The following is a 22,819-nucleotide window of genomic DNA, read 5'->3' on the forward strand; positions in this document are numbered from 1 at the left end:
CTTGCACAAACACACTGTTTTAATTACTTTTTTATTCATTTTGAGTCATACACGCTACAGTGCTGTGTGCTAAGGTGTCTGCTGATGTTGCATAACTTCTGGTGTGAGATGTGGAGCATGTTAAGACGGTTAAAACACAGTGTGAAGTTCTGACCCCATGCTGTTAGCGTTCAATGCTACATCTCCGTTCACGGAGCTCTGTAATGGCTGGACCAAATTTGTTCGCGTCTTCGGTACTGGCTAGTCAAGGGTAGCTTGAGCAATGAAGCTGCATGTTTAAATCGACCGAAGTTCTCCTTTAACCTAACCATACAGCGACAGAAAACTGAAAAGAACTCATTAAGCCACAATGGCTTGCTTCAGGTAAAGGTGCTGTTGATTTTCTTAAGTTGAATTGATGGTCCTGGAACAGTGTTCATTGTCATGTTCCAGGAACAACACCAACTAACATATATGTATGTATATGGCCAAGACTAAATTACGATGTTAAAATAAAATGGTCTCAGTCGCTGGATTACCGTCCAGTACCAGGCATTGCAAAGGTTATTAATCTTTTTAAATTTGTCAGATTATTATAAATGTCAGGTAGCAATCATTCACACATCTCAGTAAATACATTTAAATTGAAATGTTAATGTTATGTAGTTTTTCACACAAACATTACAAGGAGGTTTGCCTGCATTTTGTGGGCACACAGTAGTAATCCAGTATTTTTTTGTCTGCTTTGAGTCAGCACAAATCAGCCCGGCATGCTGAGTCATAGCTATGTGATGTTGACATTCACTGTTGTCTATGTGAAGTATTTTATGTATCCAGATGAGATCAGCCACAATGTTATTCAGAGTTAAGCCAGGAGTGCCAAATAATGTATATTGTCAGTATCATACAGAATGTATTGACATTGGGTCAACATATTTCATTGCCGTCTCTTTTGCTGCTTCACACAACTGCAGACTTGGCTTCTGTCCAGGTAAAGCATCAGGACAAACTAAATCTTGCAGTCCTTCAAATCACTGGTGTGCAAAGTCAGTACATGAGAGCACACTGACTGTCACACTGTACTCCAAAGCAACTGTGACCTTTTCACTCGAAAACTGGTTTCAATTTAAGGACCAATAAGGACCAATTAACAAGGTATTTTACAAAAATCAAACAAAGTCTCTTCATCCAACTTTTATGTATTCATCCTCACTGATATTGTGTGTCTTGCCAATGTCTGCTGAAGAAACTGTTTGCCTACACAGCTGAGCTCATGGCATTTGTCATCGAAATTCACTGAAAACATCAACACAGTTTCAAGGAATGACTTTGTACCAGAATACATTTGCCAGTACTGTATCTCTGCACAGATGGAAGCAACACATGGGGGATCATATGAAACTGGCTGTTGGCATAAGTTTGCATTACATGTTAGTTCCAGACTTCTGTTTTAAATCCCAGAAAACTCTTTAGGACCCTTTTCTGCTTGATCCAGTCCCCACCTCCTTCTCCTCCTCTCTTAAAACAAAATTCCATGTTCCATGTTGCTCCATGCCATGCAAGCTCCATTTCTTCTACTATCTTACTCTTACATCTGTCTGCTGCATTTGACCCAGGTGAAACACCAAATCCTACTTCCAACTAAGCGGTATGGCCATTTCAGGCTAGGCACTCTCTATTTTTGCATCGTACTTGACAGGTAGGTAAGTCTCATGGGAAGGATCATGTCTGAACCACACAGACTGTCAACAGGTCAATAGGCCCTCTTTTCCTTCCTATCTACACTTGCATGGCTTCCCCTACCACTGCTATGACACCTAGCTATTCTAGTAATTCCTTCTATTTGACACTCAGGTTGAGGCATGTACTTTTTCTTTTGTTTATTTCTTGGAGTGCAATTCAAGACACAACTGTAAGGTCACCCTGAACAAGATTGAGCCTCCAAGGGAAAAGCTGCCCTCACCAAGACCTATCTCTCACCACTGACAACAGTATGGTGGTGCAATAGCAAGCATAGCAAGGAATCTTGGAGTGACCAATTATCATTCTTGGCAAACGTTGAACCCCATCAATTAGGTAGCCCCCTCCTGTCAATTCCTCCTTAACAGCCTCACATGGAGGATTCACCCCTTCCTTTCTCATCAGGGAGGCAATCCAAGTGCTCATCCAGGCCCATATCTCCCTACTGGACTACAGCAACTTTTTGGAACCCCTGCATCTGCCATCAGACCTCTGCAGCTAATCCAGAATGCAGCTGCCTATCTGGTGTTTAACCAGAGTTTTCTCACAGAACTTCTGAGCTCACTACACTGGCTGTTGTTGCTGTTCACATCCAATTCAAAAGTTTCTTTTTACCCCCAAGGCATTGCCAAAACCTACACCTAGGCCATCATTGCTCACTTTTGCATCTGGATACTTAACTGTCCCATTGCTCAGAGGACCCTGTTGTTGCTCTTTTTGGTCAAGGCTCTTCTCTGTTCTGTTAGAACAGCGGAGATACTATGTTTCTCCATCTTTTGATCAAGGCTTGACAGAAAAAACTTCAGTGCCGGGATCAGAATAACAAAACTAAACTTACAACTCAACAACCTCTACGCACTGGTAGTGCAACACTGAACATGTTGGTGCCATGGTTAGTACCATTGGTTTATAACAAGAAGGTCCTGGGTTTAAATCCTGGTTCAGAACCAGTTTAATAATAAAAATGCAATTTTGGATATATAGCTCCTGCTCCTGTTGTTATAATGGCCTTACTGTAAATTGCTTTGGACTAAACCATTGTAATTGATGTTATATAGTTGTAATTGTAATGTAATATTACCAGGGTGTCTGTAATCCTGCAGCTTCTGTGCACATGCAGAAGCATAATTATTTGATTTTATGAGGAGAATATTCATGTAAATTGAGATTTTTTTGTGTAGTGAGATTTCATCTTAAATGTTTCTTCATAAGCATTCTTTTTATTTGTTTTCCTCTTTCTGTCTTTTTGCCTCTTTCATTCATTTCTTCTTAGTGTGATGGGATCATCTTGGACCTCAGTAACACCTCCTTAGAGGGCATCGCTGTCCTTAACATACCCAGCATGCACGGTGGCTCTCACTTGTGGGGTGAGTCGAAGAAGAGGAGGAACTACAATCGCATGAGCAAGAAGGTTCCTGACCGGATGCCTGCAAGCACTGTCACCGACGCTAAAGAGCTCAAATTTTGCATTCAAGGTAAGTCAAGAAGATCAATGAGAATACATGTTCCAAGCAAGGTGCTGTCATAGACAGTCCTATGTTAAAACAGGGCATGGGGCTCCATTAGCGTAAGGCTTTAGTGAAAGCAGACCTCAAACCCAGTGGTTTATAATACTTAGACTTAAATGATATTTTCGTTCTTGACGTGGAGATTACAGAGTGAACAGCAGAAACACAGTGTCCACTTTACAAAGCTATCCACCATTATTGCGCTCTTGCATGTTATTGATTAGCCAGTGCAGTGCTTTACAGAATAAGATCGCTTTGCGTTGCAGCAAAAGTTGAGTTGTTCAACTTTTTGCTGGATGACCTCGTGTTGGCACCCCTGCTGCATTGACGGACTGGCTCCATTCAAATGACTCCATCCTCTTGTCCCTGGGGACAGGAAGGGCTGGCAGAAAGAGGTATTTAAGGACAGTGACAACCACCAAACATCTGTTTTATATGAATGCCATGACATGACCTTCAAAATTACATCACAGAGGAGACAACAGAATGTTCAGTAAGTAAATGAGGACAGTTATTCAATAGATTTTGCACATGTCCGACCATTCATTAGTCTGTGAGTTCTGATTTATTGGTGTACAATTGGCCAGTCTCTGTTTGAGTGACACATTGTAAAGATGGACTTTCTGACATTAATGCAAGTCCAGCTGGTCAGTGATCACTATCTGGGTGTAAGCTAAATAGGTGATCAGTGGCTTCCAATGAGATTAACATATATCAGAAGAGCCTCTGAGAGTGAACTTTATCTTTTCAAGTTTTAAGAAAGACAAAGTGTCACACAGCCAAACTTTAAATTACAGTGGTAGTGGCAATTTCCATAGACTCTGAATTCTCCGCCTGGCAGTTTGAGAGGTAAAAGCAATGACATTAACTTTAGTTGCCATCCTTTTGAGTTCATCAGGTAGTCTACAGAAATTTGCAATATGAGGGGATTGGAAGATATTCAACCCCACGACCTTCAAAATTGTATCAAAATGTAGCTGCCAGAAGTTGCACAGTTTGGGGCATGACCAGAAAATATTGGTCAAATCGCGCGCTGTCTGAGAACATCTATTGCATCCCACATCAGCATCGCCTGGATAAATCTTGGCTATCTTGGCCTTGCTGTAGTGAATCCTGTGTACCACTTGGAATTGAATAAGACTAAGACTAGCGCAGCTGGAGGAAGAATTGACTCGCAATGCTTTTTCTGAAAAGTCATGAGACAGGGAAATCCGCAGTTCGTTCTCCCAGCTGGCCTTAGTTTTGTTGACAGCAGCATCTGAAGATGGTATAAAAGTGAGAAACGTCATCCTTAGGAAAAGTTTCAGTCTTAAGAATTGAGAGGAGTGGTTCCTGGCAAAATCAGGTAGTTGAAAGTATCTAAGGAAATAATCTGAATTGTGCTTAGATGTTCATCGTGCAGGTCACAATAGGATTAGATGTGTAGACTGATGGGTAGAAAAGAAGGCTACTGCAAACCAGGGCAAAGACAAAGAAGCTTCATCATCAGAGCATTCTGACTTATATATAACTTGAAGTAAAATTCCTGAAAGTATCATAAATTGTCTCTGGGTCAGAGGTAAGAGAGCCTGTTTCATCTTTTATCTGTGTAATTTGGTTTGAGGCCATCTTGCCTTTAGTTTGGTTGGGCCAAGACGTGACTGGCTTTATCCCCATGCTCATACATGCATCTCCAAGCATGAAGGAGCTTTTGTTCAGCTTTGTTCAGCTCCTTTGTTAGGAGGAGGTTGAGCTCTGTATGAAGTACCATTCTCTCTTTATGCAAGTCAGGTGATTGGTTGGCGACCGGTCCACTGTGTCTCTGATCCAGCATCTTCATTGTTTTGTTCCTCAAGAGTTATGGAAAGTCATCCACTGGGCTAGAGGCATTTAGCCTGCCAAGTCTGTAACCCACAGCAAAGAAGAGTGGATCCAACCCGGGAGCAGGCTAGCAGCGCAGTAACTGCAGCATGTTGTCTGTCTAGTTGGAGTTAATTAGTCGCTTCAACATTCTGCCTCTGCTGATAATCAGCCAGAAAGGTCGCGGCCCCATCAGGCAAATCTATCCTCTTGTTACCTTCGTTAGCTAGCGTAATCTGTGAGCGGGCTTGGAATCGGAAAGACGGTCTGTGGCCCAGGTTGTATAGTGTTAACATGCTGTCACAGAGGACCTCCAGAGTGAAGTAAACTGTATTGAGGTTGCCTCGTCTCTTGCAGGCTTCCTGTACAATCATCACCTTGGGGTGTATTATTACTTTCTGCAGTTGAGACCCCAGTTGTGGCTTGGCAGTGAGCGTCCAGTGTACTCTGTCCATATCACGCTGTTAATGGCGTACACTGTAGTACTTTAGGCTAGTGGGAATAATGAAAGAGTAGGCTTTGAAATTAAGTTGTTGGAGGGCGAGATTGCCCTACCATTCACATGCTCACCTAACCGAAAGTCTCAGCTAAATGCATCTCGGTGCTGAAAACTCACATTCCCACCCTCATTTACATTCATAAAAGTACAACATGCTGTTTTAAGATGTGAAAAGGTTCAGGTGGAGCGCCTCCATATAATAAGCTGCATTGTAAATTTAATAATGTGATGTTGAATCAAGGTTACAATCAAAGAGTTAATGGGCATAAAATGACATACTGCCATCACCAGCTCCAGCTGTCTTTCCGATTGCATGAGGTGTAGCAGCAGCATGCCCATGTTTAAAATGCAGTTAAATGTGGGTTAAAGCACTTTCAAGTTTCCGTGAGGAAATACCTGGGAAGGCTACTGGGGAGATGATTATGAGTGACATTTCTGGTGTTCAGCATAACTAGCATAAGAAATGTATCATTATAGCTGAGCAGCAGCACTTTAAAGGTTTTAGAAGCGTTAGTGGGCTAAGGTCATAATAGTGTTAGTACAATTCACACGCATGAAGTCATGGAAAAAACTTGCTCAGGTTAAGAAATATTTCACACTGGGAGGTGCAACTTTAATTAATGCAAGGTATCTAAGTGGCTAAGATTAAGGTTGATATTTGAGAGTGTTTGTGTTTGTATGCGTACTCTGTTTTTGTAAACCAGATGTCACTTTATAGACATTTCCATGTTGTTATCCATCTGGTTATTTTCATATCTCCAAAAATTCATTACTTCACATCAAGACCTTTGATTCCTCATGGTTAAGCTTTAAATCACTGTATGTGGGGCACATTAACACATCTTTTAAATGAAAGATAGAAATAAAGAATACAGATTTTTGGCAGGCAGCTTGTGGCTCCTGGTCTTTTTGAGCACCACAGCTGCTAACAAACGTCCAACAAACTTCCAATCCATTTCATAAAGGTTTCATATTTGGAATGGGTGGACGATTGTATTACTCCAAGTGATGACATTTCAGCAGTGCATGACACTAGCAGATAAACACTTCCCATGCTCGTAAACTGAGTTTTGAGTTTATCTGCCGCTACTGTGGCTTATAAAGGTCACTTTACTTATCACAAGGAGTACTACGTTGTTGGCTCTGGAGGAGAAAAAAACTGTGTCACTGGTGTCTGGAGTTTAAAAGACATTTAATATTTAACACATTTCTGGAAATGTAAGACCCAGTGTATTTGGAGCTCATTCCATAATGGGGAGCAAAAGCCCAGATGTTTTTATTGACCTTCAATATTTAAATTTTCTTTTAAATCTGCCTCATATGATGCATGTCTATACATATCATACATGCCCATGCTTGGACTGAACTCACGTCACCATGTGTCTCTTCCTCATTCGTCATATCTTAGCTTTTTGCTGGATTAGAACCAAAAACTAAATAAAAAAATCAACCCACAGTCAGCATGGATGTTTTTTTATTGTCAATTCCTGTCAATACTGCACTGAGAATAGTGACAATTAAACAAAAAACATAATTCTCACAATAATTTGTCTCCAGATGTGGCTAATCTCAAGGATGAGTTACTTGTAGCTGCAGTTTGACCCAAACACATTAGAAAACAACCCACTATGTGCTTCCACCAAGGTTTTCTCGATTCATCCCACTTCTGTCTATCTTGCTCCACTTTGTCCCTACATCTCTGCTGACTGAACCAAAGCTTGTTTCCATGGAGACCTCAGGGCTTTACTGAAGTAAAGACTGGAGGAGAGGAGGGGACAGGATGAAGACATAGTGAGAGAAACCATATCGTAAGAAGTAATAGGGATGACTCATGTAAGTCACTGTCAGTCTTATGTGTGTTTGTAGTTGAAGGACGATAACCTCATAGATGCATGCTTTGAAAATGCAAGTAAAAAAAAAATCAATTATAAACTTTGGAGTTTGGTAGTGCTAAAATCTCTACATGATCTCATTAGGATTATTTTGATCATATTCAATTTATTTTGGGTGGAACCATTGACATAACATGGTGGGTGAAATAATAATAACAAAAAAAAATGTCAAATGTAAAAAAGGTTAATGTATGATTAAGTATGTGTGAGGATTATAATCCATAATCCAGTGTGTCATAAATCAGGTGAAATATATCAGCAAATTGTGACTTCAGGAGGAAATCAGGGGAGGGCAACAAAAGAACAACAGTCTCCAGGAAAATGGCAGGGTTGACTATTAGTCCAAAAGTCAAAAAAGAGAAGCTCATTTTATTTTCTACTCCTCACAGCTCTTTAAAGGAGTTGATCACGTATGAAACAACTTTAAAGAATTGTTCAGGTAAGAAACTACTTAGTTGTCATCCAGTAATACGGCAGTACGAGAAAACAACTGCCACTCCAAGCTGAATATTCAAATGACATACTCAATGCTAAAAACACACTTGCCATATGACAGTGAAAAGAGACTCTATGTCTCTGTATGTGTGAATGCACCGTCACTCTTTTGAAGTCTCCTCCATCTCTCTTTGCAGAGTTCCAAGTCCTTGTTGCCAGTGTCTGCTCATCCACATCTCTGTATCTTTTAAATACAGAATATTTCCTCAGCTCTTTGCTTTTTCCATACAAACAGTTTCATATATCAGCAAGGATGACTGGGCATTTTAGGGAAGTCTGTTTCTGTTTTATCATAGCCCACCTGTCATCCAGCATCTGGTTATATCTGTGCCTCTTTGTGATGGTCAAGAACAAGAACTCAGTGTCTGTTTGTGAAAATAGTTCATATCTTTCATCCTTAAAAGTCTTAAGGTAAAGTTCAGTTTACTTGTCTAATTAGCACTAACCTGATGCGCAAGCTGGCCCTTAACATAAAAAATAATTACTGCATGTGATTGGGTGAGCATCTGTCTTGTACGGTTTATCACATGCTAACTTCAACCAATCAGTTCAGCATGTAGTAGAGAGCCAGTTGGTCAGTCTAACTCTTGCACTAGCTTGTCGACAGAATAGCCAAAACATCATGTTTCAAGTGAACAGTCACTTTTTAGCTGAGCATGCATCTAAACTACACCCTGTCATCTATAGCTGCCACTAGTTCCTCATAGGACCCTGATTGGTCGAAATCACTGGTTCAGTCACAAGTGCAAATTGGATTAGTAGGTTAACATGATCACGTGGTCTCGTGAAGTACTACTCAGCCTGTGAAAACAGTTATATAAAGTCTTCTGCGGCTCTTTAGAGTCTGAGCTCAGGGTTGTCTTGGATTAGGTTTGAGGACTCAAGCTTGTAACAGAAAGCCTGTGCAACAAACTTGGGACATGGAGTTTGAAAGATGTGGGTATTTAGAAAGACACTACTGAATTGTATTTTGGGTATTGTAGGATTCAGTGGTTTTTGTTTTTTATCTCAATCCATACTGCAGAGTAAATCTTTCTGGGCCTTTGCTGCTTCAATTTTGGAATCTCTTTTGAGTCCCCCAGCTTAGTATAAATACAATGCTAAATAGCTGGAGTCATCCTTTAGAACCAAGCATCACTTGCAAACACATACAGAACAGTATAGTACTGTAGTTACACTTCTCATCACTATCGGAGGTCACAGTAGCTGCTGACTCCACCAGCTCGTTCTGCTGCTCCTGCTCTCTCTCAGCTCAGTTCAAAGGTTCTGACTCCACAGGACCGTTCAGTCACTAGGCTCAGGTATTTCTAACTACAGAACCCAGAGCACTTCTACACACTGCACTGTGCACACAGGCAGAAGCAGTTTGTGTCGCTGTACGTGTGAGAGCCTTAGCAGCCATTGACTCCATTCATAGTGTAAAACATCAGCTTGGCCTGAACCTGACCTAAATCCAAGCTATAATCCCAAAGTAGCCTCTTAAAGAAGTGAAGACGAACAAACTGTCCTCACTTGAAAGGATTTTCCTTATCTTATTACACAGCAGAGTGACCAGAAAACAAATACAGAAAACCTGTACACTGTAACATGACCCAGCAGCCGTGTTCTATGTAATACCTCTGTGAAAACTTTGAGCTAACATTCTCACAGTTTGGCCTTATGTTTGTGGTGGTGTTGTATTGGAATTTAATTAGAATTTAGTTTACTTATTAATATGATACTTCAATTGGCACTAGACAAGTTTTCTGCTTCAATGTATTATCATGAAGTGAATGTTGATTGCACAATGTAATTGATACAGAATGATGAAACCAACAGTGTTTATGAATACTCACTTCTCTGAGAAAAAGCAACAGGTATTACAGATATTGTGTTTCATTAGTTTATTTCCAGCATTGCATTTGTAATGGAGTGCTCTCAATCAATACAATACCTTGAAAGATACTGATTAGATACCATTTAGACACCAGGGGGGAAAATGACACAGTAAAATGACTGTAGGTAACATAAAATATCATATTTGATGTAATATACAATGATCAAAAGGCTCCAGCAACATCACATAGACTTCTTGATTTTATTTATTTATTTTTTTTATCATCTCCTAAACCTAACTTAGTAATCGTCCCATATTTAACAATCCTATCTGAGACTAAAAGACAAATGTTCCTGTACTTTGCACACACATGCACATGCATGCATGAGTTTTTACATGAGTGAACAGAGTAGATTATAATGATTGCTCAAACTTACTTTACTTAGAGACAGTTTTATAAAACAGGTAAACGTTTCATTCTCATTTATGCGTGTGTGATGGAATTGTTGTGCTCCACAGTTGGCCCTCAGGATTTAACCATTATTAAATTAGCTTCTCCTGCTATTGTTATTTGGAAACAGGGCTCAAAGACAAGTGCTCTAGTTTCACAGAGAAATTGTGTGTCTCCAAGCAAGGTATGCATTAATGTGCCTCAGCCTCTGCGTGCCTCAGAGCGTGTATGTGCAAGTGTGGCTCTGCCAGTGTGCATGCGTGCCTGCATGTTTATCGTACAACTAATTGTTTATGGCAGTTGCTTTCTCTGGCACAATAAACTAAAGCTTTTAAATCCATTTGCTGCAGATAATACAATCAGCCGGGGTTACCCAGAGTGAGTGAAAGACGCCCCGGGCACTTGTGATCTCAGTGATGAAACTTCAGTCCTCTGAGTCACTGTGTTGCTGCTCTGCTTTGTGTTCTGCATGAACAGAAGCAACAGCGGAGACAGACACACAGAGACAGCCTACAGTAATGTGTAACTGTTTAAATGTAATACAGTTGCCTACGTCATAGAAATGTAAACATTAGGTCAATTTCCAGGTTTTAACAAGAGTACTTAACTGCTGTGGAGGCTTTAGGGTGTCTTCAGACTGAACAGAAATGACTTTTGTGACATGTGCAATCCAAGTGTCTTCACCCTAAACAGATTTTTGTATAAGCTGAACAGACATGAGCTGTAAGCAAGCAATGCACACACCAAATGTGTGTGTGTGTCTGTGTACATGTGCCTGCGTACAAGTGTGTGGGGTGGCCCAGACTCTGTTTCCTCCACATCACTTTCTTTATTCCATGTTTTTTTCTGGAGTTGTAAATGTTTCGGTAAAGACGGCTCATTTCCAACTTCTCTTTGCCCACCTTTACACGGCCCAATGCAAATTCTGCTGTGTGTGTTATTGTGAGTGACACTTAAACACTGATTTACATGGTCATATGACATTACACCTGTTTGCAGCCCACTCTCTTAGGGCGACCAGGTGTAGGACTATGTAGGACTGTGCAGCATTTGTATCCCCTTGTTTTCCGTGTCCCACATATTGCGATGATGTCTCAAATTTTTGCTCAGCTATAGTGTTAAAAGTCAAATCATTTGCATGACAAACGCTTTTCTAAATGGGACTTTTGTCTAATGGCTGTGTAGAAGACAGGGAGGGCAGTCGTCACGGGGCTGTGCCTGAAATTACTTAATTTCAAAAGTAATCAGTTACTTTACTAGTTACTTTACAAAGTTACTTTTCAAAAACATGATGCACAACCAGAATACGCTATAAAGCAATAGACCTTTCAGCCTTATTCTATTCTTTCTGCATATTCCATCATCTAAAATTGAATCCAATTACTGCTTTTGGTCGGTATTTTTTTTCTGCGATGTGTCGGAACACTTCAGAGTCTACAGTAGAAATGGGCAACATGTCCTCGACAATATAGTCAGCGACGAGCTTCTTCAGTTCAGGGGCGCTAAGTCCTGTCGCTCTTAAGTCTATTTTCACCTGTTTATCAGGAGAGGGGCCCTTGGAGGTTTTTTTCAGTGGGTTTCACATTCCTGTGCCGGCTTGCTAGCTGCTTGCTAGCTGCTTGCTTGCTGCTTGCTAGGTGCTTGCACAGATTTGAGGTGGATTTTTTCACTGTGGATGAAAGTTTTCTTCCCACGCAGAGTGTACAGCGGATGCTGATGTTTCTGTCACCTTTTACCGAGTCAAACTCAAGTAATGTCGGCACTTCCAAGCATTCAACGCTGCATGGTCCTGCTCTCCCCCGCACTCCATGTTGTCTCTTGTTGATCACTACATAGGTCAGTGTTTACCACTGACGTCGCGCCGCTCATACGTCATTGTCACTCACGAGACAAAATCATGGTTAAGTAACGCAGTAACGCAGCCTGCTTGCGGGAAAGTAACAGTAATGTAATTATTGTGTTTGCAATTGTAATCCCTTACTTTACTCGTTACTTGAAAAAAGTAATCCGATTACAGTAACGCATTACTGCCCATCAGTGTTGGTAACAGCAGCTGAAATGACTAAATATTAACACACTGTGCAGCACTTCCAAACCTGCAGGTCTGTAGTCTGTCGTAGTAAGCCATGTATTTTACCACAAACCGCAAAAAGAAAGATTAATTTTCGTTTAGTTTAGTCACTATAGACAGATTTCTAAATTGTAGAATACCTCTAGGCATTGGTCACTTGTCTCACATCCTGAAAATCTCTTTATAGTTGCTTTCAATAAAAGCCTGAGTAAAATACTTCACCCTCAATCTGAACAGACCTTAACATTCAGTCTCAGGTCAGATACCCATTTACAGAAAATACTGCAAGTCAGGTTAATTTAGGGGTTAGGTTAGGGGACATTATCCAAAGCTCGATAAACACACTGTGTTTGGTAATGCGCTTCCATCTCTCTGAGATTCATCTTCCTGCGCGTCTGTTGTTCAGGTGTCAAGGTGTAAATTACACTCAATAAATAGAACACCGAGCAAAGAGTCCCCGTTAAGCTAAAGGTTTCTGAACATGCTGTGGTGGTCAGAAAAAGTCAACCTGTCTGAATTTGTAAGTGAAGTGGGGTCAAAAGTCCATTCATGTCCGCTGGGTGAAGATGAATAACAGTCCGAGGAGCAGAGATAAACACAGAGATGGCCGGAGCTGCTGACAGGAAGAGGATTCACATACGAAGGCCCCGGTGTCAGCCCATCCCATCAGCATGCTCCTCCTCACATTTTATCTCTGCACCATCTCTCCCCTCCCCTGTTTATTTCCTCCCTGCTCCTGGATCAGATTTCCTCAACATCCTGCTGTGGATTGAGCTGGAAAGGATGGACATAAATAAAGTGGCTGTAGTACGCAGTAGTTACGGAGATTGAACTGTGTGCACTGGTACAGGGCAGCAGTACTGAGTACAGTTATGAGTAGTGCAAGGAATCACAATATAAAATCCAGTAATTATAAAAGTTCTAGTCCCAGCAATGCTCACTCGTATGATGTCAGCTTGGTTTTTGTTTCAATTTTTTTTTTTTGCAGTGGTGGAAACCAAGTGCATTTTATTGCACTGAAGTACAATTTTGATGTGTTTCTCCTTTACCTGACAGCTTTAGTTACTTTCCAGGTAAGAAAGAAAACCAATAATGATTTTTTAAAATTGAAATCTAACTCTAAATCTAAATCATACTTTAGAAATGTAAAATAGTTGAAATGAGTTTATTAGTTACATTTATTTTTACATTGTGATATTGCTGTTTTACAGCAATAAGTACAACAACTTCTTTACTATGAAGACAGAGATAATGGAGAGCTGTGTGTGTTGGGCAGGTTACTTGAAAAAAGTAATCACTTCCTTTTTACTTATTATCTGTTTGCTAAAGTGGTTACTTTTACTAAATACCTGGCAACAGAAGTAAAAGTTATATTACTTGTTACCTTAATTTCTATAATTTATGCCAGCCCCTGCCAGCTCGTTAATCGGGGCCATCATTGCAACTGAACAACAAATTGCAATGCCAAAGTTTTATGACCCAGGATAGAGACCAAAAAAAAAATCGGTTACATGGGAGAAGTTATCAAACACGTGTTGAAAGTTTTAAGGGTTTTCCTAAACCCTACCATGTGGGTTGCTGCCTAAACCTAACCACGTATTTTGGTTACCTAAACTTAACCAAGTTTTATTTCTTGCCGAAAACCTAACCAGATGTTTACATTGCCTAAACCAAACCAAACAATGACATATAACTTAAAAGAAACAGTGTTTTCCAAACTAAGTTTCACACTAACACACCAGTATGGTGATATCAGACCACACTAAACTCTCTGAATATCCTGGCCATACAGTGAAGCTGCTGGGTTTGAGAACACACTAACTCTGAACAGCTATAGCATAGCTAACCAGTGGCTGACTAGCAAGGTCAAAACACACTGCTTTCAGGTTACTGGGAGGCTTATGTCTAGCAAAGGCTAGCCAACTCTGCACATCTCCTGTCCCTATGTCAAGCTAAATACTCCTGTACCTGTCTCTCCACTGAATACACAAAACTGAAACTGATATCAACCCTCCATCAGCATAGTTAGGTAATAAGTAGTAAGCAATAAGTAATTACTGAATTTCAAATGTAATCTGTTACACTTTGTCTTTATTTGGACGGTGAATACCTGTTAAACTACAATGACCTGTATTTATATCTACAAAAGTGGCGATATCTCCATCAGACGTCACAGAAAGTGTGAGATGTGGGTGTAGTTGCTTTAACATTGTTGGAAACCACCTGTGATGAGGTTATTCAGTCAGTTATGAGTAATGTATATCACATTTTGAATAAGATGCTCAACACTGGCAGTTCATTGGTGCTGCTTTTTAGAGACCCGCTATTTCAGGTATGTTCTGACCAGGTTCCCGTTGCGTCTCCCCTCCATGACTCATTTGTTTTCTCTCCCTTCTTGTCCGACTCTCTCCTCCCTCCTCTCCCCCTCCTCCAGCCATCACGCCCCCAAGCTCATTCTCTCCCCTCACCTCATCTTCTCTTGCTCCTCCTTCTCTGCTTCCCGAGGTCCACAAACCCCTACCGAGCCTCCGAGCCCGCAGTCAAGCTGTGACACGCCATGGAGGAGGCTATATTAGGCCTATCACATCCATAGACTGCATATTGTTTTCTTCTCACACAACAGAAACAGCAGACTATAATTACTTTGATTCACCCCCACTGGTCTGTGTGGCTGGAAATAGTTGCTTCATGAAGCTGCTGTAGTTTCTGTCAGTGGATGGTGGGAGAGTGGATGACCTTCCAGTCATACATTTACTCAAAGTTAATGAATGACAAGTGACTGCTCCTTAAAGAGGGCAATCTCTTTCAAACAGGATGGGAATGGAAAAGATGACATGACACACTTGTGACATTGTGAGAGCTCCTTTAAAAACAAGACAGGAGTGTAATGTGTTCTTTCCCACAATTGTTTTTTTTTTCCCATCTGGAAAATTCTCATGACCATTTGTTTCTGGACTAAACTGTGACAGAAATGTTGAAATACAATTTCACCATCTGGCTGCTAACAGTCCATGCAAGGATTTAGCATTGGTGGTGTACTTTTGCACTGTATCATAGTAACATAGTGTTCCTTGTCAAATGGCCAAGTGCTCTCCCCCGTTCCCTTACCTCTGTTGGGGTTGGCGAGGTGAGCTGCAGTTCCTCTTGACCATCTGCCATTACTCCGGCCACCCTGAGACAATAACAGGCCGGTCGGGGAGGGAGGGCAAGTGGGCGGAGGAAGGATACACAAATATGCCCTCTTATAATTATAGCCCGACACCTCAAGCTATCACACAACAAAAGCTGCAGCTATTTCTCAGGGGAATTTATAATTCATCTTTAAATTTCCAACTGAGGCATTGTTATAAATAGCCCATCACTAATTCTAAATCTTAAAGGACAAGTCAGGTGACAGTCTATGTATTTGTTAATGTCAACCCATCTCATTAAAGAGCAAAACCATCAATAGATGGATCCTGCAATGTATTGTTAATGTTTTTTTCATTATTTAAAGAAAGAAAAAGGTCTTTTGATAAAATCAGAAATGCTTCTTTTTGTCTCAGTCAACTTGACAGGCGTGTCCCTGTGTTTGACTGACAGCAGCTGGCAGACTGAGTGTCAGTAGGAAAGAACACAGGGTAAACAAACTTGTGCTGTAGCCAATGTGTAATTGGCAGACTGCTGTTTTAAGGAGCATGTCATTATTTAACACAAGTGTTGTCAGAAGTTGTATTTGCTGTATTTGCTTCAGCAATTTGCTGACGGAAGTTTACCATGTAAATTATTGTTTGGTTACTGATGGAACAAGATGCGGTGCAGGACAAGATGTGTGTTGTGAGATGTGTCTTTAGAGCACCAATATAAAAGAGACTTCTGTAAAGCAGGGACTCCTAGGTGGGGGCAGTGGGAGAATCTATTGCACATATTTAGTGGCCCATATGACTATAAAGTTAGCCCAGAAGCAGAAAAACAATTAGGCATATGCATCAGGCTAGCAATTCTCATTGGATTGATTAGGCGCCATCTCTGCGCTCGGTATCTAGGTCTTTTATAAATAAGTGGTTGTCATTGCAGGCTACTGTCTGGCTTAGCGTGGCCATGAATCTATGATAGAACACTAATATTACTGTGTTAAGCAATTTCCTGTATCAAAATAAGTTATTAAATCACTGTAGATAAACTCCTAACAGTATTTCAGCAGTTCATTGCAAAACTAGAAATATCAAATAGAATTTCCTGCCTTTTGGTTTGTGAGTTTTGCTCTGGAGGGAGAACACAGGACTAGTGATTTACAGAGCAGATGTGTATGCTGTAACAGACAAACACAAGACTGCAAAAAAACATGTTTAACTTAAGATCTTTAACATCTACAGTCAGAAGGGTTGTAATGATAGGCTTGGGGCCGAAAACCACAGGAAAAGCAAGAAAGTACTGGTCTATGGATTACTGCACTGAAAAAAATATTCAAATATAGAATATAGCCACCCTTATTCTTATATTTTTATCTCCCTCTCCCTAGTTTTTGTTTCATAGTTTTAGCTTTATATTTAGATTTTAGGATTTAAAGTGAAACTCTCGCCAAAAAGCAACCGAGGCTTTATTTGTGATTGAATATGAGTCAAACCTTTGTGTAAATGCATAATTATAATTAAGAAAGAGGCACTTTTATCGATTGACCGTAGTTTCCTTTTCGGGCAAGCTAATTTTCAATGGGGTGCAGGGGCACTCTTATGCTAGCATCAAAATCACTATTTTTAAAACACTAAGAAGGCTCGACACAACATGAAACTTTGCTCGTAGTATCCCCAGGGTCTCTACACATGAACACAAGCGTTGAGAACATTGTTTGTGTACACAGAGTTTACTAAAAAGAAGGTTTTTGGACAGCTCACTTTAGCAGTAGCACCTCTGGAGCGCCACCGTCATGGCAGACAAAAAGTGTCGATCCCCGAGTGCGACCTAACAGGTAGGAGGTCCATTATTACTCTCCTGCCTGTTAGGTCGCACTCAGGGATCGGCACATTTTGTCTGCCTTGACGACAGCGTGCCGGAGATCCAGCTCCAAGGGTGAGTAGTTCAAAAACCTTCTTTTTAGTAAACTCTGTGTACACAAACAATGTTCTCAGTGCTCGTGTCCATGTGTAGAGACCCTGGTGATACTACGAGCAAAGTTTCATGTTGTGTTGAGCCTTATTAGTGTTTCAAAAATAGTGATTTTGATGCTAGCGTGCCAGTGCCCCCTGCACTCCATTGAAAGTTAGCTTGCCCAAGAACGAAGCTACGGTAAATCTTAAAAGTGCCTCTTTCGTCGTAGTTATGCTTTTACATGAAAGTTTGACTCATATTCAATCACAAATAAAGCCTTGGTTGCTTTTTGGCGAGAGTTTCACTTTAATTATGAGTAAACTCTCCATTATCACCTCCTTGAGGAGGTTGTGTTTTCATTGTGTCCTTTGGTTTGTTGGTTGGTTGGTTGGTTAGTTGGTTTGTCAGCAGGGTTACACAACAACTACTGAGCAGATAAATGTTTTGAAATACACGGCTGTCAGGTTCCATATTTGATTAGGCTTGAATTATTAAATGGGGACTCTTGTACCTTGGCGGAGGTATGCGCTCTACTGAGTGCAATTCTAGTTCATTTTTTATTTGATTAAATACATTGAAATAAGAGTTTAACAATTCAAAGATATTCTGGTATAATGTATTCAGAAATATTCTGAATAGTCACTATGTAAAGTAGGATTATTGAAATAATGAATGTATTTTAAGCGACTTCATATTTATTGCAGAGCAGAGAAAATAGTGCAGCACAGCAGTGACGATTCTCGCTCCCCGCTGCTTGGCAAAGCAATGCCATCCCATCCCAGAATGCACTGTGGCTGCGTTATGTAAGAGGCTGTTCTATTCTATTCTTAGCTCTACCTCACTGAGAAGTAACAGTGCTGGTTGCCTGAGAGTCAAAAGCGCAGAGTTCTGATGAGGCGGGAATCATCACTGAGGTGAGAACCAGCACAGTGGGCTATTCTGCCATCAGGCTCTCACACTGGGACACGGGCAGGACGGCATGCCCATTTTTGGTATTTGGAGGAAGTAGAGATGTATAGGTGGGTGTGCGAAGGAGGGCGATTTATATATTGAACATTACAACAGGAAAAGAATATATGAATAGTACTGTTTTGGAATCCTGAAATAGGACATGTCAACACTCAATAGACTATTACCTTTTTCTTCAAACATTGCAGATGCATATACAACCACATTACAGCTTTCACACACTCACACTCTCCCTGCTTTCTAGCTGCAGTGGATGACAGACTGCGTCCATCTTTACATCCAGCCTATCTTTTAATTCCCATCTGTCATGTGTATCCAGTGTGTCACTGCCCCCCCCCCCCGCCCTCTCCTTGATCCCTTAGTCTCCAACTGTCCAGTGTTTTCTTAATGGATGCCCAATCCTATTATAATGATTTCCTGGAAAGGTCTACAGAGACACAGAGATACATATGGTGGACATGTGTCTGTGCCTGCACAATAGCCTGCAGTCTAAAGATGAAGCTTAACTTGTGTATTTGACGCAGGATAATGAACATGTGATCGGGATTGTAGCTGCCATGTAGGACACTGAGATTATGTCCTGATTATTTTTCCTGGGGTTTTAGGAAACCAAGGGGAATTCATTACTGTGGATCTAAATAAAAACATGATTTAGACACAAACTGTATCATCAGTAAAAGCATCTTTTTAGAAGGAAACGTACAGTTAAAGCAGCATACATTAATGTTTTCACAGTGTCAGTGGGTGGAATTACATGTTATGTGAATGGTGTTACTTGTAGTGAAACACAGAGAATTATCACCCAACTATCCAGCTCCCCTCAACTCTAAGGATCATTTCAGTGTGTTTCAACTCATAGTTTTGGTTTTGGTTGGACTCATCAGGTGGTCAAACACACAACTCCATAGCACCAAAATAACCACAGAAGTTTAACTTTATTGCAGTTCATTACAAATTCAGTGGAGGGCAGATACAGCCTAATGAAGTCTCCCCTCCCTTCTCCAGCTCCTCCATTCTTGTAATTTTCTCAGATCTCTATACCCAAATCAATAAAACAGTCGGACCTTGCAGCATTACGTTTTCTGTGGATATTTTTTATTTCAGGTGGTAAGGCAATACTGGACATAGTAGCTGTAATAATCTAACTGAAATCCTATTAGAAACAGGTTATACTCTGTTACAGTAATAGGTAAATATAAAGTTACTTTTTAACGTAACTTCTGTAGCTGGTTAACTTGTGATATAACATCAGTACTGTATTCAGCTTGTTTCTGGTGCGCCTGAAGTGGCCAAAGATTATTGCAGGTGTAAGGTCTATTTTCAGAAACTTGCACAGTATGGGTTTTTCGCCAACAGTATTTTGTAGATTCATCATATAGTAGCAGGACTTATTTTGGATCCAAACAAACTGTCGATTTCAAGAATGAGGAAAATTAGCTTTTAAACAACATGTAGATCTTTATTCAAAGCTTTTTTCCACATTGTAAAAAGTTTCTCACAAAATCTACTGTCCTGTTGTAATTATACCACACCAATTCTGTCACAACTGTAAAGTTACTGTTTTTACATTCATGCACCACACTTCTGAAATTATTTTATGCAAGTGTTTCAGTCTGATTCACTTTAAAGTTCAGTTTCAAATAACACAAAAACACAATTCTGCTGACTCAGTTGATGTATCTATCTGTCAGTTGTATCACCACCTTGATATCAAGCTGTAATTGGAAGATTTTTAAAAGAGTTTTCTTTCCTTTTTATATTCAATGTACAAATTGTCATGTATTGAACCATAAGTGGTTGCAGTTTAGTCACCATGTGCACATGGCCTAAGCATTTAATTCTTAAGAATTCAAGTCATTTTAAAATGTTTGTTCCGTTTGCTCTGACATTTTCTTTTAAAGTGCCAGCGACTCAGCAACAGCAAACTTATTCCCACATAAACATTGACCATCATTCAAGACAGACATGAAATGGAAAGACTTTATAAATGCCACACATGCAGCTCCACACTTGTGCTTTTATACAAGAACCAAAACAATCTGCATGCTCGACCTAAGTTAAATGTACCATGAACCTAATTACCAAACTGCTGTACATAGTTTTATTTTAGAATACAAGGAGATGATGAGGAGAAAATCCCCAGCTTTCTAAATGTGTTAAAAGATCAAAGATGGCTTTACTAGTCAACATATAGCATGACGCATGAAATATTTTGCCTACAGTTACAGTACGCATGAGAGTTTATTAAAGGAAAATGCAATTAAATTGTCTCTATACTTACATCTCAATGCTTACATACCTTTTTCCTTAAATCTAAAAAGTCATAACTTGTCCTGGGCCCTGTGTTGTATCAGACTTTTGCAGAGCACATTTCCTCTCCAGAGCACAGTAAAAAACCACACAACCACACGCATCCTGTTTGTAGTTTGAAACAAAGCCAACAAGGTGAGCGAGCTCTGACGACATTGGGAAATTATTAACATTGTTTACACTGTAGCAGACAGACAGACCTGCAGCCTGTGGCTCCAGTCACAACAGGCAATGCTGCCGGTTGCAGCTTGTCTGGGCTGAATGGAGGTTTGAGACCCTGGGGGAATGGTTCAACTGGTTCAGTGGGTGCCTTTCGCACAAACGTTGTTTCTTTTCTCCTGCTGCACTGTAAATCTGCTTTGGCCATTAAAACAAGTAGATGCCTTGTCTTTATTTTTATCTATATCCTGTGTACTTTTATTTTTTTGCCTTTTTTCTGCCATTAACATTTGCAACATGTAATCATAAGAAAACATTCACAATTTGAAGAATTGTAGATTTAATGGTTGGGAACATTAAGAGGGGTCATTCCCTCCTCCTTGTAAGATTATTTTCTGACATTTTAAGACATTTGTGATTTCAGCACTGTACGGATGCAGAGAAGCAATAAGGGAAAGCCCAGTTCCTTTTGTCGGCATGACAGAGTGGTGGGATATGTTGCGGCATTCAGCTGGCACTAGAGTTCCACACTAACAAGCATGATTAGCCATGGAGAATGTGTTACAGAGGCTATTTGACTCAATTCAGGCCCCTTCTTACTCCAGTTTTGTTAAATACAGCAGCCTGGTCTAGGTCCAACACATCCTCATACCTAAAAGACTACATTAACTCCAGGTATACTGGACCTTTATCATACCCTCACAGTTTAGTCAGGCTTAGGCAAGAAAACTACTCGTTTGGTTAAGGAAAACATTGTGGTTTGACTTAAAATAATTTTGTACTTATGTTACTTTAGTAAGAAACATAGTTACATTATGTACCTAATTCAACTTAACTAAGTTAGAATAACTCACTGTTTACTATTTCTTTTACACTGGACACAAACGGCAGTTTCCTGTGTGAAAGTCCTGTGCCTATTTGACCAAACCATCTGTCCCCAACCTCCTATATGGACTTTTTTCTGCCTGACTTCCTCCTTTGCTGCTGTAATAATTATGGCCATTAGGGATGGTAACAAAAAACATTAAAACGGGTTTCATAAGCTGCTTTCACAGTCAGTTTATGATTGCTTTTCTGAGGATGGCCTTGAAAATGGATCTTGAAGTGGCGCTCTGGTGCAGTAGTGACGAAAGAGGAAAGTCAGAATCAGGGTGGACGAGGTGGTTGGATGGGTCATATACAGAGATCCGGTTTGCGTCTTGTGTGTGACCTTGAGTTAAGACTGTTTTGCGTTAAGTTATGTTACGTGAGTAGGTTACATATAAGTTACATAAATGATGTGACTAAATGTAGTTATATTATTTCTAAGCATGATCTATTCCTATACTAAGTATCTTGGTGCCTAAGCCTTACCAAACTGTGATCGCTTCACAACATTAATAACAGACCCAAAGTCATAATATGTCAAAATATGTCAACTGTTTGTCAGCAAGCTTTATTTTGAAAGACTAACTAGACATGCTGCCGATGTATTATTGCTAACTTGACCACGGAGCCCTGCACATAAGGGGTAGGTAGATTATAGGTAGAATTATTATTTGAGGCTTAAGGCCACTGACCAAGCTGATGTATTTGACAATTGTGAGTGAGAACTTGTTGGTATAAGTAAAATGGGAAGATCTAGTTGTTGTCTTGTAGTCTTTGTCAGCCTGGTCAGCTCATGGAGCTGGTTCCTGTTCCCATGTTTGGACAAGATGCACACCGCCACAGTTAATTAGTGTAGATAATTTGCCACCAACTCAGTTGTATGAGATTTCATTCTGCTGTAACACCTCACAAATTATCACTCTGGCTGTGAAGACGAAACATTTCTCACATTTGTCTCTAATAATTCATTTCCTAAAGCATTTGTAAAAACCTGTGAATTTGCTGGGGCCACACACGCAGCATTTCTCAGGAATATTAGGTAATACATCAGCTAAAGTGTATTAACGTGAAATGTCGAATGACATCATCAGTGACCTTTAAGATTATGTCTGTAAATATTGACTATTAGGCATCACACGCATCAAGCAGTGAGGGAA

The 22,819-nt window shown here is 40.3% G+C and overlaps 1 protein-coding gene across 3 annotated transcripts in view; it reads left to right on the forward strand.

Annotated features, from left to right (window-relative positions):
* The window catches only part of dgkg (diacylglycerol kinase, gamma), a 134,909-nt gene that overhangs the window by 101,208 nt on the left and 10,882 nt on the right, over positions 1-22,819 (forward strand). For all 3 annotated transcript variants that reach the window (XM_030428299.1, XM_030428301.1, XM_030428300.1), the window contains one exon: positions 2,993-3,194. In XM_030428299.1, the coding sequence (XP_030284159.1) occupies positions 2,993-3,194 (202 nt within the window). The remainder of the gene's footprint in view (positions 1-2,992; positions 3,195-22,819) is intronic.

This window comes from Sparus aurata, chromosome 9, assembly GCF_900880675.1.
Source record: "Sparus aurata chromosome 9, fSpaAur1.1, whole genome shotgun sequence".
Taxonomy (NCBI): domain Eukaryota; kingdom Metazoa; phylum Chordata; class Actinopteri; order Spariformes; family Sparidae; genus Sparus; species Sparus aurata.